The following is a 14450-nucleotide window of genomic DNA, read 5'->3' as shown; positions in this document are numbered from 1 at the left end:
CCCCACTGCCCTTCATGTTTTAGATGTTTCCTGCTCCAACACACAACACACAATTGAGAAACACTGCATTAGAGAGACCTTGTAGTTGCAGGTTAAGTGCAGTATATTTACATGGTATTTCATTAAGGCCATGAACATTAAATGCATTTTAAATATGGCTCCTCTAAGAAGGTTGTGTGTCCAAATATATATTGATGACATATTTTAATTGAGTAGGTTGCCATTTTCTTTATACGCTGGATAAAAGTGTTGCTAAATGTGCATCTAATTTTGGCAAATCTTAGCAAACAATTAATGCGTGTTATTTTGTCATTATTAAACCAGGTTAGTCGAGAATCTACTGAAGAATTACTTCTACTTAAAGACATCCCTTTTTTTTTTTTCTTGGTCAATACCTGTTGCACACAAAAGCAAATTAACCATCTTAAAAGTACAAGCCCAGGCCTACATATGACAGGAGAGAATATAAGCTAAAGCATTTTATTTTTAAGAAATAAAAACTTTGATTATAATTCTAGCTACAAAGAACAAAGATTAAAAAAATTCACTAAATCCATTAAATAAATTTTCAACAAAATCTGTAACCTGATTGACATGTTTCTCATTAATCGAGCGATTATTGAGTGGCTGAGTGGAACAAAATAAAACAGTATCATAAACTCTCTGATGATTTCAAGTAAATCTGATGATATTAAGAATATGAATGTTTCAGATTGAGATTTCAGAAAGGATTGTTGATAGTTTGACAGTATTCACACACACTGTGTTGTTTGATGAGATCTAACTGGTGCGCCTCACACTTGTCTCCTGCAGGTGAACAGCCGCTCCTCTTCATCCTCAGGGTCTCTTCGTAAAGGAACGTGAACACACGCTGTGTTCTTGTTGGCTTCCAGCCTGCACCATACTGCTGAACAGAGGCCTGCTGTTCTTTCAAGGAACCAGCCATAACTCCTAACAGGACAGGGGCACTGGATAATGCACAATATATGCAAAGCAATGAGGAGGAGTCTTATTATTTTGTAATATGGTTGTTTAATTTGAAGTGTTACGCATGCTTTTGTTTGTTACGAGTGTAGATATGTTAGGTACCAAAACACACATGAAGATGTGTTCAGAGGAAATGAGGTAGAACTGCTTGAGCTTATTGTAAAAACTGAAAACGCTTAGCGGGAGGGCGGGGGGGGACCACAGCTTAGGTGGAAGTGAAATGTGAAGCTACGTGTGCAAGGATAAAGAGGACATTATATTGGCTAAAGGCCCACAGATATCAGTCAAAAATGAGCTCTAGCTGCCGAGATCCAAGCAAGAAAAACACCAGAGTTTTAAGACTGGACGCCACCAGAAACACTTCTAAAGATGTAAGCTGTGAACTGAACATTTTACTCCACTTTTACCTCCATATTTATGTTTCAGTTTGTTGATTTTATGGAGCCTACAAACATGACCTGTTTTTGTTTTTGGTTTAAAGTTAGTACTATATTTGATTGTCCGAACATTGACAACATGCAACAGGGCACTGGGTATACACTGCAGCTAAAATATTGTCACAGAATTATTGAAATTGTGATATAAGTGTGGCCAGTTGTCATCCATCATTATCCTATTGTAAGTGCAGTGCTGGTAAATTCAGAAGAGTCAAGTAAAGCGCTCGGTCACAGTTACTTTCTCTTCAGTGAAACCAGCAGGTCCACTTCCACATTTTCAGCTAAAAATGAGCAAAATCACGAGACAATATGGCACCATGGGATGGTTTAATTAGAGCTAAATCTGACCAGAATCCAGGCTTTAGCACCATTAGCTCATTATCCCACACGTGGAGAAACGAGATGCACTTGTCATTTTATCTTTCTCACACTGGACGTCTAAAAAGCTCTTCAGCCCACAGTCACAAGTCTTGCATTGACTTCAACTCAAATAACTGGCAAAAAAATATTCCTCTGTGACATTTTTTATGTACCTTGTATGCAAATACAATAAATTCTTGACATACTTTTGAAAGAACATGAGCATCGCCACCCCAGACATTTGGTATTTCTTTATGTAAATTCATTCTTGATCACTATATGCTCCAATATACCCAGTATGGGCATCAGTGTGTCAGCTATCTCCTGTCTTCTGCTACAATCTGTAGTGCCAGTAACCAGATTAACTGCCTGCTCACCTCCAGTTTACAGCCGCAAAGAATACAACTTCATGTAAAATCATCAACAACTAGGGTCCATGTCAAGCAGTGGGAGTGGGACCGTGGTAAATCCAGAGCTATTGCCAAACCTAAAGTCTGGAATGGACAATTGGTTCATGTGAGAAATCCAGAGAAGTTTACCGAAATTGGTGGCCAGTCTGTCAAACAAGTGTCAAAATGTCCAATTCACATTGAAATGTGGTGTCTGGCTTTACAAAAGTTAGAAATTCAAATGCTTAGAAATTGTCCTTTTTTCTCCGATCTGACAGATAGCGTAAACATCTGCACTCATTTCACATCGAGCTAGTGATGTAGCAGTTCGATGCTGTGATTTTTTTTTTTTTTTTTTTTAGAAGTAGAAACTGTAGCGATAATTTCTGCTGATGTGGCCCTGCTTTACATCTGCCGGTCAAGCTACGAAAAAAAGACTGCAAAATATTTGTTTCTTGAAATTCACCTCATTCTCGATTTGTTTTCATGTGTTTCCTGTTTGCAGATTTGTTTAGTATGTTTATATTTTAGTTCTGCCTCAGTGTATTCATCTCCCATAGAGAAATAGTCTATGCATTTGACAAAAAGCCATGAACTTATGGATTCTTGGGAGATCTTGAGAATACATAATTTATTACTGGAGTATTGACTTTGATCTGTGTGGAAAAATGTTTTTGATAAATATTGTAAATTTATTAAATGGTCTTTTTTGTTTGCTAAGAGTGGAATTTTAACACTCATGTACTTGATATTTGTAGTAACAGCAGAAAATGTTTGAAAAGAAGGATTTTTTTTTCCAGTGACACACTTGAGGTCAGAGGGTCAGTAGGGAGTGTTGCTCCTGCGGGACGTATTATTGAGCCTGTGATCTAACAGCTGTCTGTAAAGGTGCTGCTGCAGACTGTTCAGCAGTGGAGGAGAGACAGGAAACAGTGAGACAACAATTTTTATGCAAGTCTGAACGTTTATGCAAAGCTGATGCTGAAAGCTGAGCTCTCACTGGGCTCATTTTGTGACTATGTAAACATGTTTCATAGTTTATGATGATGTCGGTATCAGAATTTCTATTTTCACCAGTTCAACATTTTGTCTGACTGTAAAAATATACAAATAAAGTTGGTCAGTGTAGATTTACATTATAATAGTGCTGTTGTCATTAACACACACACACACACACACACACACACACACACACACACACACACACACACACACACACACACACACACACAGATCCTCATCCTCTTTACCTCTTTCTAGTAATTTACAGTTTAAGCCACCACCCATAGATGCAGGGAACCTGCGATGAGGCATCACAAGAACACATATTTCATGTTATGGGGTTAAAAGTAAAAAAGCCGAAGAAACACTGACATAAACTCAAATAATATAATATATACAATATAATAATATTGTGCTCATCACTGTCTTTAAGAAAAATTAGGCTTGCCCTCACTAGCAACAAGAAGAGAAGCACACTATGGTTTTTGTTTATAAATGCATCAAACTGAAGCTGCCTCAGTTGAGCAAATCATCTCTCAGATTTTAAACTGCAGATCATCAGGACTGACTAACTCTTGATGCAACACAAGTGAATACTGATCTTCCAGATGATCTTCCACCACTTTGCACCATATAAACACAATGAATTATAAAGGACTTTAAAACTTGAAAGTCTCGTCCCATTGGAGGAATTGAAACTTTCCATTTTGGACATTTTAGAGATGAGTGTGATTGTTTCGGAGTGTGTCTCGCTGTGCTTTGCACAGGTAAAGTGAGATTGTAATCTCATTAAGATTACGCAGTTAAATACTACTACTACTACTACAAACAATGTCTGGCCTCATCCTTACTGCAGTTCCCTACTTCTACCATTAGATGGCGGGCAATGTCAAGAAATAGAGAAGCTGCCTTGTAACAAATTCCACTCCTCTTAGTCATTGTACTTGCTGGCTATATTTCAATTTTAATCTTTTTAACCACTAACCCATAAAAACATGTGCCCAAAACCTTCCTCTATAAAGCAGCCCTGCATACAGCTCGACATGGCACAAAGACAAATCATGGATGAGGCCTTTTTTTCCATCAACAGACAGATATTCGCCTGCAGACTTGATCAGGACACTATCAGATGTAATGAACCTCAAACTTGGCCAAACTGAATCCACATGCATCTTCTAAATGTGTCGAGTGGACGAGGTCTTGTGCGTGGATCAACAAAATAAAACAAGCCACAGAAAAGCATTTGAATTCTAACATTTTATTGTGGCTGTCAACGTATGTGCAGCTGACCTCCGGTTGCTTAAACCCGCAGGAGGAAATAAATACTGAATAAAGGTTGTACTTGCAGCAACTGCTGTCCCGCACATCGACGAGGCATGAGCATTTGTGCGTATGTGTGTCTGTGTACACACTGGTGCCACTGTATGTCCCTGTCACAATGTGTTTGTCAGTGGGTCGTGTTATATCTTGGTGCAGTGACAGCATCAGTTAGCTGCCTGAGAGACATCAGAGATCATGTTCGCAGCGCCACCAGCAACAGAGGCTGAGAGTCGGAGTCGGCCACAGGGTCTGAGAGTGGATACTGTCAGCCGGCTCGGAGCGGGAGAAGTGCAGTGGCATATGTTGTCTGACAGGGAAACGCCTGGCTGTTGTTGAGCAGAGGGGAGAGACAGACCGGTGGCCGATTGGAGTGACAGCTGTCAGGGCAGTGTGTGTGTGTGTGTGTGTGTGTGTGCGTGCGTGCGTGCGTGTTGTGCTCTACTGCTGTCTTTATGAGAACCAGTCTGAGCCTTAGACCTCACGAGTGAAGACTGTTCTTGTATTTTGGGAGGGGTTCTTTATCTTTAACTGGGTGGTTTAAGGTTAGAAGTCAGAATTAGAATTTGGTTTAGGTTAGGCTGTCAGAGTATAAGTAAAAGGTATTTTGAAGTAAAGGTCTAGTCATGCTCTTGGTATTACTACTGGAAATCTGGCAGGGTTATCATTACATGAAGAGGAGTTTACAGTCTGTGCACATATAACAGTTTTTTTTTTTAAGGAAAATTCAGATATTTTTTAGAACAAATTTCACAATTTTCAGGAACAAAAAACTAAATTAAAGACCTGTTGATCTATTATCTTGTTAAATTCTTTAAAATTACATCCACTTCTTCTCCGTCATGAAAAAATCCTGAACCTATGATATATATGCATCATTTCAAAAGTTCACTACTACTACGTCACAGTCGATGTCTCTTACTTTACTGAAAAGCCCATTCTCAGTGTTTGTGCATGGGAGACTTCAGACTTTCTCCACTTCACACTCATGTACGTTAAATCCTCGACCAGGATTGGCTCCCAAACTAATTGTGTTTCCTCAAATCCTGCTTGTAGGTCCGCCTCTTTAAAACTGGATTTTCAATAAGTGCAGAGAAACTTTCCACTTTCAGCAGATGAATGTGAAAACAGCCTTCTGGTGTGAAGCTCTGCACATACATCATTCTGCACCGTGAAGCTCAAACATTCAGCTGATGGAACAAGAAAAAAATATATATTTTGAGTGGAGGGGGAAATTAAAGGAAAGGAAAGTGGTGTCTTCCACCGGAGTTAGATAAATAATTAAGGTTTGAGCAAATATAATCAAATAGTTAAATCAATCAATTACACAGATTAACTTTTTTCTTAAATATACAGTTTGACACAGTTTGGCAGTTTGCTTGTTAAAAATGTTATGTGTGGGGTTCTGTAGGTGCGGATTTGGGCTTAAAGCCTCAGTATTTCTACACTTCTGGCTGCAGCTCTACTTCAGGATGAGAAAAGTTGAAGTTAGTTGGTTTAGGACTTGAGTGTAAAGTAAAAACTGTGATTAGTTTACCACTGCAGTGACAACAGCTCAGATTAAAGAGGGCACAAAATTCTTCTTTGTTTTCTCTTCTCCTTGTAAATTGCTGTAGTTTTACCTCCTTTGGCCTCTAAAATGTATTAAAACAAACAATCTACGAAAGTAAAAATGACCCTCAGATCTCCCTGTCATTTCATTAAGGTGCCAGAAGCAAAAAACATGGGGAAGCTCTGATGTCATGCTTCCAGTGGCAGCCCTGCTGTATCTACCATTGACCTCTTTACAGCACCACTGTTCTTCCATCGAACACCAGTCACACACATTTTTCTCAAATTAGGCACATTTAAAGATCTGCATTTGTTTCCTTAAGTTAGGCATGTAGTTAAATTTCCATATAAAAGTGCATGTCAATTTGTTTCAGGTCCTTAAAGTACATTGCAGCGTCTCAGTTTTAGATACTGGGGAGGCCCCACTGTGAGAGTAATGACTAGACAGCAGGCTAAACTACCGAGCGCCGCCTCAGACAGGTGGACACTGGTGATAAGAAGATTTCCCAGCAGTCACAGTAGGTGACTGGAAATGTTGTTCTGTATACCTCAGTTGTTAGACCATGGCATTAAAGTTGCCAGGGCCAAAGATGTGATTCCTACCTGCGTCAGTGTACTGTATAGAACTAAAGCACGCTTTGAATACAAGCAACCGCTGCATATTATTTATTCATTGTGAGAAATATTTGCAGAATATAAAGTTAAGGACAAATATAAGCTCAAGAAAAGGGGATATTATCTTCTATTCTGCTCCAGTTACCTTTGCTGACTCTTGTTTTCAATTTCCAATTCATTTTAGTTTCTATTTTCCAAGAAAGACTCCTTGAATATCGAGAAAAAGAAGCTTGTCAAACCAGCATTATGAGCCTGCTTTAAACACAGTAAAGATGAAGTGTGACTGTCCACATAGAGAGAGAGACATGCAGGAAGAGGAAGGCATATCCGTCAGATTAACACACAGTAATGTCTTCCTGGTCTGGCTCCCAGCATCAGTGATTTATCAATGCAAAGCTAATAGCATCAATATGAATCTAACTAAAAATCAATATTTCATTACCTAATTGTTAGTGGGAATGAAGAAGGATGATTGTATGAGACAGCATTTGAGAGCATCTGGAGTTCACAGAGACATCTGGAGGACAAACTCCAACAGTAACTGCTCACTCAGTTACAACACACTTTTAAAGATGAGGGAGAAAAATCAATGGACATTGTCTTAATATGGAAAAACACGAACAACAAACAGACAAAATCCAGTGATTTGTTGGATAATATGCTACTGCGAGGTTAAAACCAAGGCACCACACACACACACACACACACACACACACACACACACACACACACACACACACACACACACACACACACACACACACACACACACACACACACACACACACACACACACACACACACACACACACACACACACACACACACACACACACACACACACACACACACTACTGTCTGAACATCCATTTAAAACACTTACCTTCCAAAAAGGCCGACAGTCCCACACAAAGAAATCAAACCCAGACAGGCATTGCAGCATCCATCACTTACATGTTAAATAGAGTCTGTTGGCAAAAGTCAATATTATGCAATGTGGTGACAAAGATGCATAAAATAAATTCAAGTTTAATGCCCTCGGCCACCTTGAGGTTGAGCCATCAGATCTTAAAGAAAATCATATTGATGATTAAACTCGTTCTTCCTGAAACCTTCAACAAAAATGAATAATGTTCAGTTAGATGTGATATGACGAATTGCGGTAAATTAAACTAACCAACAGTACATAAAGTGGTTCAAATGAGCTCAACCATGAGCATCTACAACAGTATGCAACATACACATTAATGCAGCAGTAATATTCATACAAAAACATCAGATAAAAAAGTAAAACACTGACAGGAACCATTTTTCTAAATAATGACAACTTTTACTTTGATACTCTAAGTACATTTTTTAAATAATATTCACATTCTTTCACTTAAGTCAGGTTTTGAATGCAGGATTGTATTTCCACAGTGAGATATTCATATTTTAAAAGGATCTGAGTACTTCTTCTACTACTGGTTTCCACTTGTTTGGACTTTGGCCTGCAGGTTTCTACTAATCAGGCACCCAGTACACAAGGTGAAATCAAGTATTACTGCAGTAATGAACCTGCAGGACAGAGGACAAGCAACATTCTGGCTCCTTTGAAGGATAAGGCAGGCATTAGTCTAAATCTCTGAATACCTTTTGACTTCCCGACCCTGTCTGTGGCTCTGAGTCTCAGACACAGACCCAGACAAGGAAATCCTTAGGAACAGGTCATGAATATATAGGCTATAGTAAAATATATAGTAAATTGATAAATCATTGGGGACTATTTTCTGATGCGAATGAACACACATTTGGTGCTGTAGTGCATATTTATAGCAGCAGGGCGGTGAATGTGGGATTCAGTCAAACTCCAGTGGTCGTGTTCATGGCAGTGACTGAGCATGTCAGCTTGTGTAAAGTGGAATAATCCACTGCTGTCATTGGTTTCCATGGGATTTGAAAACATTAAGAAAAATAAAGAACATCCTTGAAAGCCTGAAATATTGTATCTGTAGCAGGGGAAGGTTTCAGAGCTGTCGCTGTACTAAACATTCTTTCATGAATTTACCAATTAATTATTTTTTAGATGTTTTTACAGTACCAGATACACAAGTGTAAACACATGTACATAAAATGTTGCATTGTGAGCCTTTGGGTGATTTCCTTCAATGAAATATATCTTGAGTTTATCGTTTCTGCCCTCCAGCTCTTCTTTATTTTCTCGTGTCAACATGGGAAATAAAATGAAACATGATTTAACCTGAGGTAATTCTTTATGTTTTACCCATCACAGCCATAATTATTTCTCCTTTACTCTTTCAGCTGTAAAGAACACTCTTCTTTATCATAAGAAGACCAAAATCAGCAACTTCACTGAAATCAAAAACCATGTGTTTAGTCATAAGACTGACAGGAGATGTCATTTATTCTGAGTATCCAACACGGTTGTATAAAACATAATTTAACCATGAAAAACATGATGAATGTTTACAGTCTATGATCACTGCAGCTAACCGAAGCACCTGAATCCATTTTCCCTTCAAAGGACACCACCGTATCTACACATCCATATCTATCTTATTGGCAATAATTATGTAGGATAAAACTATAGCACAGTATCATTAAAGTGCGCGCTGTGCTCATGCTGTGATGTAAACCTGAGACCTGAGTCTCAGTGACCTGAACTGCGCATAAATGATAAATTTCATCTTGCTCTTGAACTGCGATGTTGTGTAATTCACCATCTTCCTACACATTACCTATTGTGCTTCCTTCAGCAGTTTCTGCAAAGGTGAGAACAGAGACCAGCTGCAATAAGTTCTTAAAGTCAGGGACAACAGCTAATTGAGGCGGTGTGACACTGAGAAAAGAAGGGAATCGTTTTTTTGTATCACTTATACCAGAACTACAAGAGGACTCAAATAAGGTAGCTTTTTTTTTTTTGTAAGACAATATCCGTGTAAGAACAACAGATTTCAAACTGAGTTTATTTTTGCATTGTGCTGTAAAGATTGATGGGGCCTTGTTTGAACATAATGGAGGTTACTCCCACTTACCCCCTAAGCTTCGTTGCTCATTCTTTGCAACTTAACAGGCTGTCACCATTTTGTTATGGTGCCTCTGCATTTTCATCAAAATGAATCCTGTCGTTTGGTTCACTGAACGCTCCTCTGATCAGTTCACGTTTTAAAGAAGTGACCCTTTCCGCACAGGTTTGCCCCGTAGTTTGGACTATTGAGACAGTTGGATCCTTTAAAATGATGAGGACGTGCTGACACTCATTCTCCTCACTTGGTATCATGCAGGAATCCCAGAAAATTAAACAGCTGGTCATCCCAATTTGGTGCACTCACATGAAGCAAACAGACAAAACATTATCAGTGATTGCATCTTTTAAGGTTTCATTGAGCAGTCAATCAAACAGCGCAGACTTTGTTTGCCTCTTGCGCTGCTGGAAGGACATGTTTTCTATTTAAACAAGTGCAGATCTGCAGGTATTATACAGCTTCCTGCAGCACTTATCATTTATTTAGACCAACATGCGAGACTTTCTAAATATACGGTAAGCCTACTTCAGCCCACAACACTGCACCGTTTCACCTCAAGGAAACTCTGGAACAAAGACGCATTGCTTATACATAATTTGGCCTTTAAAGGAACAATATGAGGAGCAATAGCATCTGTCGCGAAATAAAGAGCAACCTGACTACGGGTCTGAATATGAGAGAGTCTATCTCCGTTATCAAAGACCTTGAATCACAGTATCACAGTCATATACTGCAGTTGTTAAAAAGACTGAGAGGATATTATCTCAATGGTGCCAAAATAAATCTCTCAGGTAAAGGTATTATTTGTTATGTCAAAGATCTCTCCGCTCGATGACACTTGTTAATGCTTTTGTAATTTATGAAATGGTTATTTACAGGCTTTGAGTCTGTAGCACGAGCTTGAAAGAGGGGTTTTGGTTTAATTACTGTGGAGCAAAGTACACGACAAGGCCCAGGAACTGGAAAGAAGCCAGATCCCTCCACTGTCAGGCACTAATAACACATCACAGTGACAGAGATGCACCTCCTCTATACCTTGCTGTATCGATCTCCCATCTCGCCGTTAATAGTGCTGTTAAACATCAGCTCTCGGCTCTTAACTGTGTCCAAGCCCACTTAACAATAAAACTCCCCCTCCGCTTACCTTTTAAAATGCCTGAGGTAGTGAGACAGCCGTGGGCAAAACTGTCGGCCGTGGTGTTACGGATTCACCTGCCTGCAGGATAATAGGTTCACATTTGTAGTCCCTTAAATGTGTCTTAATTAAAGCAAACGTGTTGCACGTATTGATTGGCTTACAGGATGATCTGCTGCTACTTAATTTATCTGTGTGATACAACATGGAGGGAAGCAGAATAAATATTTAGATATCGGTGCACTTGAGTCAAATGGCAGAATTTTCAGATGTGTACTTACCTATTGAAAATAATCTGTGAATCATGACGTGTAATTAAAGAGCTGACCTGTCAATCACTGATACACAGGCTCATTTGTAGATGTAGGAGATTGATCGGTGTGGCTGGGAGATCTAAAAGGTTGTGCCATGTTAGAGGAGAGAATCCCTGTAGGCTTTTACATAATGTGTATAAGTGGCCTTGATTTACAGTTAATGCGTTTAGCCATGCTAGCAGCAAGGCTAGATGGTAATGTTGGTCGGTCGGTTGGATGGATAGCCATTAAATGTAGTTCAGACACTCTTGATCTGCACGGGAGTGCCAAAAACTGCATTTCCACAAATGGCCACTGGGGGCTGACTCCATAGAAAATGGCCAACTGTACAGCAGAAACAAGCATTTTCAGCCTGGTATAAAACGTGGGCCATTTGAGTGACAGCTAGCTGCTACGTTTCAGCAACCAGGCTTCATCTGGCTTCTCCTCTGGCGCCACCATGAGGTTGAAATGTGAGGTTTTGAGTAAAAAGTTGCCATGAAATCTGGCACCTGTAATCCCCACAGGCTAATTTGTAATAACTTTACTGATCCTCTGACCTTACATCTAGCCATCATCATCAGGTCGAGTTTTATTTATCCAGTGCTTTGATTCATGATCAAATAGCTGCAATGCTAATGATTCCCATCACCCTCAGCTGTACTTTGTGTTTAGTGCTAATTAACAAATGCTTCGCCCTGTTCTAGTACCAGTGTTGATGTTAATTTTTACCCTCATAAAGTTGTAATGTCTCATTTTCTCCCCCAAACATCATGAGAACAGCAGATTGATAATAAATCAGCTTTTTCTGAGCTTATTCTACCATGCTCACTAAATGTTTTTTGGGAACAGTGAGCTAAAAAAAAGACTCCAAGATTGTGCAAAACTGTGCTTTGAAGAAGAAATGGCACTAGTTCACTTATGGTAAGGTTTAAAATATCATTCACACGAGCATCAAATATTCCTACGTACGGTAAATGAGCATGTTTAGGCAGTAAACAGTGCATTAAGTAATTGCTGATGTGGGAAGAGATGGAGGAGTACGTCTAAGGCAAACAATTGCTGCCCATGTTGCAGACGTCCAGAGGGAGTCCAAGTCTTTAGTCGAGGACTTGTGTTATATTAGTTGAACGATATAAAACATGACAAAATGCCTACTCAAAGAGAATCAAAGACTCTCAACCCTTCCCACGGGGACTTCTATATAGGGCAAAAGCTCCTCGCATCTCTCTCTCTGCCTCCCTCTCTCCTGGGTGGTGCGTAGGCATTGTCAGAACCAGGCTCTAAAACCTCCCCCATCGACAAACAACCACCACAAGCATTTGTAACGACATGGTAACAACATTTTCCTCCACCACTGAAACAAACTCCAGCCCGCACAGACTGTGTTGATGGAGAAAATTTAAATGTTGCAGTCTGTATTTTATGGTGGTATAATATAAGTTTCAACACAGCATGGCATAAAATTACTTCAGCTAAACTACAATTAACCAAAAGCTTTCTTGCAACCCAGCAAAGAGGAGGTAGGGCAAAGAAATTTGTCACAATTTGCCAACCTTTTGTCACAAATCCACACTGCAGAATAAACAAACTCTGCATGTGTCTGCCTTGAGCGTGCTGAGATTAGACAGACAAAACCTGATACAGTCTTACAGGGGGGTGTTTGTGCTTTGAAACTTTTGTGATAGTGTGTGAGCATGGCTCCTTTTGAGCAGGAAAAACAACATTTGAGTAACTAAACAGGAGCATAAGTGCGATGTTTGTTGTTTTTGATTTCACTGATGCCTCAGGAAGGAATCTCTAGCTTTGGTGGTGCAGCTTTGAAGAGAGTTTTCTTAAAGGTGTGCAGTGTTTTTTTTTTTCACGTCTCAAAACAGCATTTGATTTTTATTTATCCTGCTAATGCCACGTATCAGACGCTCAAATAAGATACACACACTCGCAGACATACTTAGATCAGAGAAATGGTAAGAGAGAATATACAGCAACACTGGGCCTATAAGATGAGATATGTTCATACATGAACCAGAAGGAAAAGTCAGCACGCCTTTTACTGCTCTTTGGTCTTTCCCAAACAGCTTCACATTCTTTTACATTACATGTTAAAAGCTGGTATACTGGGCGCCCTAGTGGTTTAGCATTGAGGTGGCGATCATGAACCGCTACATCCCCAGTTTGAGTCCTTTGTTGCATGTCAACCCTCTAACGTCTCTCCCCTCAGTCCCTGTCATCTCATCCCTGTCAGCTATGGAATAAAGCCGTAAGATGCCTGAGGAAAAAAAAAAAAAAAAGATAAACGGTCCTTTGTGCTCCAGCTGAATCTAAAGACTCAGTTTTAGTTGTCTGAGCTGATTCATTTGAAAAAATTAAGATAACTTCAGGTCCTCGTGGTGTGCTTTTAAGGAGCTTTCAACACATTTTCCTCAGAGGATGAAACTCAATCAGCTGACTATGAGACAGGGTTGAAAGCTCCATAAAAAGATACAGATTTTTTTCTTTTGTTTGTCACACTACTGTTCCTCAGAATTGTCATGCTTCACAATGAAAACATTTTAAGCATATAAATGAACTAACAACCTAAAAGATTTTTTGACAGTGCGTGTGCGAATGAATCTTTAAAGATGAATCCTTCAACTGACTAAACAGCAGTAGTTTTGAGCAGTGGAGCTCCTCACTGGAGATGCAGAAGCTTACTGAAAGTCACTGAAAGCCACCAAAATAGCACAAATAGTTGGCTGCAGAGTAATCAGAGCTTATATAGACTGGGATTTGCACTGAACTGACCATAACAGTTAAAACCAGCAACAGAACGTTTACTGAACAGAAGACAGAATCAGTCAAGTGATGCGTTCACTTACATACTGAGGTGCATTTGAACTGAGATGCTTAGATTAGGGGAAGAAAGTAAACTACACAGCCAGTGACTCCAAATCTTTGAGCTGAACTGAATAAAGTGATTTCAATCAGCAAAGCGACTGGTCCTCTCCACCTCTATTCTGTGATGTGAGAAACAAAATGCAAACAGATGGCCTGTGATCAGCCTGCTGCATGTCCATCAACCATCTAAGCTGAGCCATGAACTGTGTTGAAAAGTGCCTGCTGGCATCATGCTGCACAATCAATCATGAAATCTGCATTTATTTGTTTCCCCCTTCTCAAAAATGACATAAAACTGTGTGTTTACTGTACATTTCCTGCAAATATGTCCTTTTGACCTACCTGTAAAATGCTGCTGAACATACCGTTTCGAGGTATTGCACAATAAACTGACATTTCCCCCCTGTGATTTGGCGTTATTCATCACTGCGGTGAGTCCTGGCTGTAAAACTCAGGTGCTC

General features: G+C 39.6%; 1 protein-coding gene across 2 annotated transcripts in view; it reads left to right on the top strand.

Annotated features, from left to right (window-relative positions):
• LOC139346420 (zinc finger protein 516-like) overlaps positions 1-14450 on the top strand; it is a 372274-nt gene that overhangs the window by 15438 nt on the left and 342386 nt on the right. The window contains exon 5 of one of the 2 annotated variants that reach the window (XR_011603254.1): positions 814-2080. Coding sequence is in view for 1 of the 2 variants with exons in the window: in XM_070985474.1 (XP_070841575.1) it covers positions 814-864 (51 nt within the window). In the remaining variant the exon portion in view is untranslated. Of the gene's footprint in view, positions 1-813; positions 3313-14450 lie in introns of those variants that run through there. The other variant, XM_070985474.1, reaches the window with a different exon arrangement.

The sequence above is a fragment of the Chaetodon trifascialis genome, chromosome 17 (assembly GCF_039877785.1).
Source record: "Chaetodon trifascialis isolate fChaTrf1 chromosome 17, fChaTrf1.hap1, whole genome shotgun sequence".
NCBI classification, from domain to species: domain Eukaryota; kingdom Metazoa; phylum Chordata; class Actinopteri; order Chaetodontiformes; family Chaetodontidae; genus Chaetodon; species Chaetodon trifascialis.
Note: the sequence above shows the minus strand (reverse complement) of the source record. Positions and strands in the feature narration are given on the sequence as shown.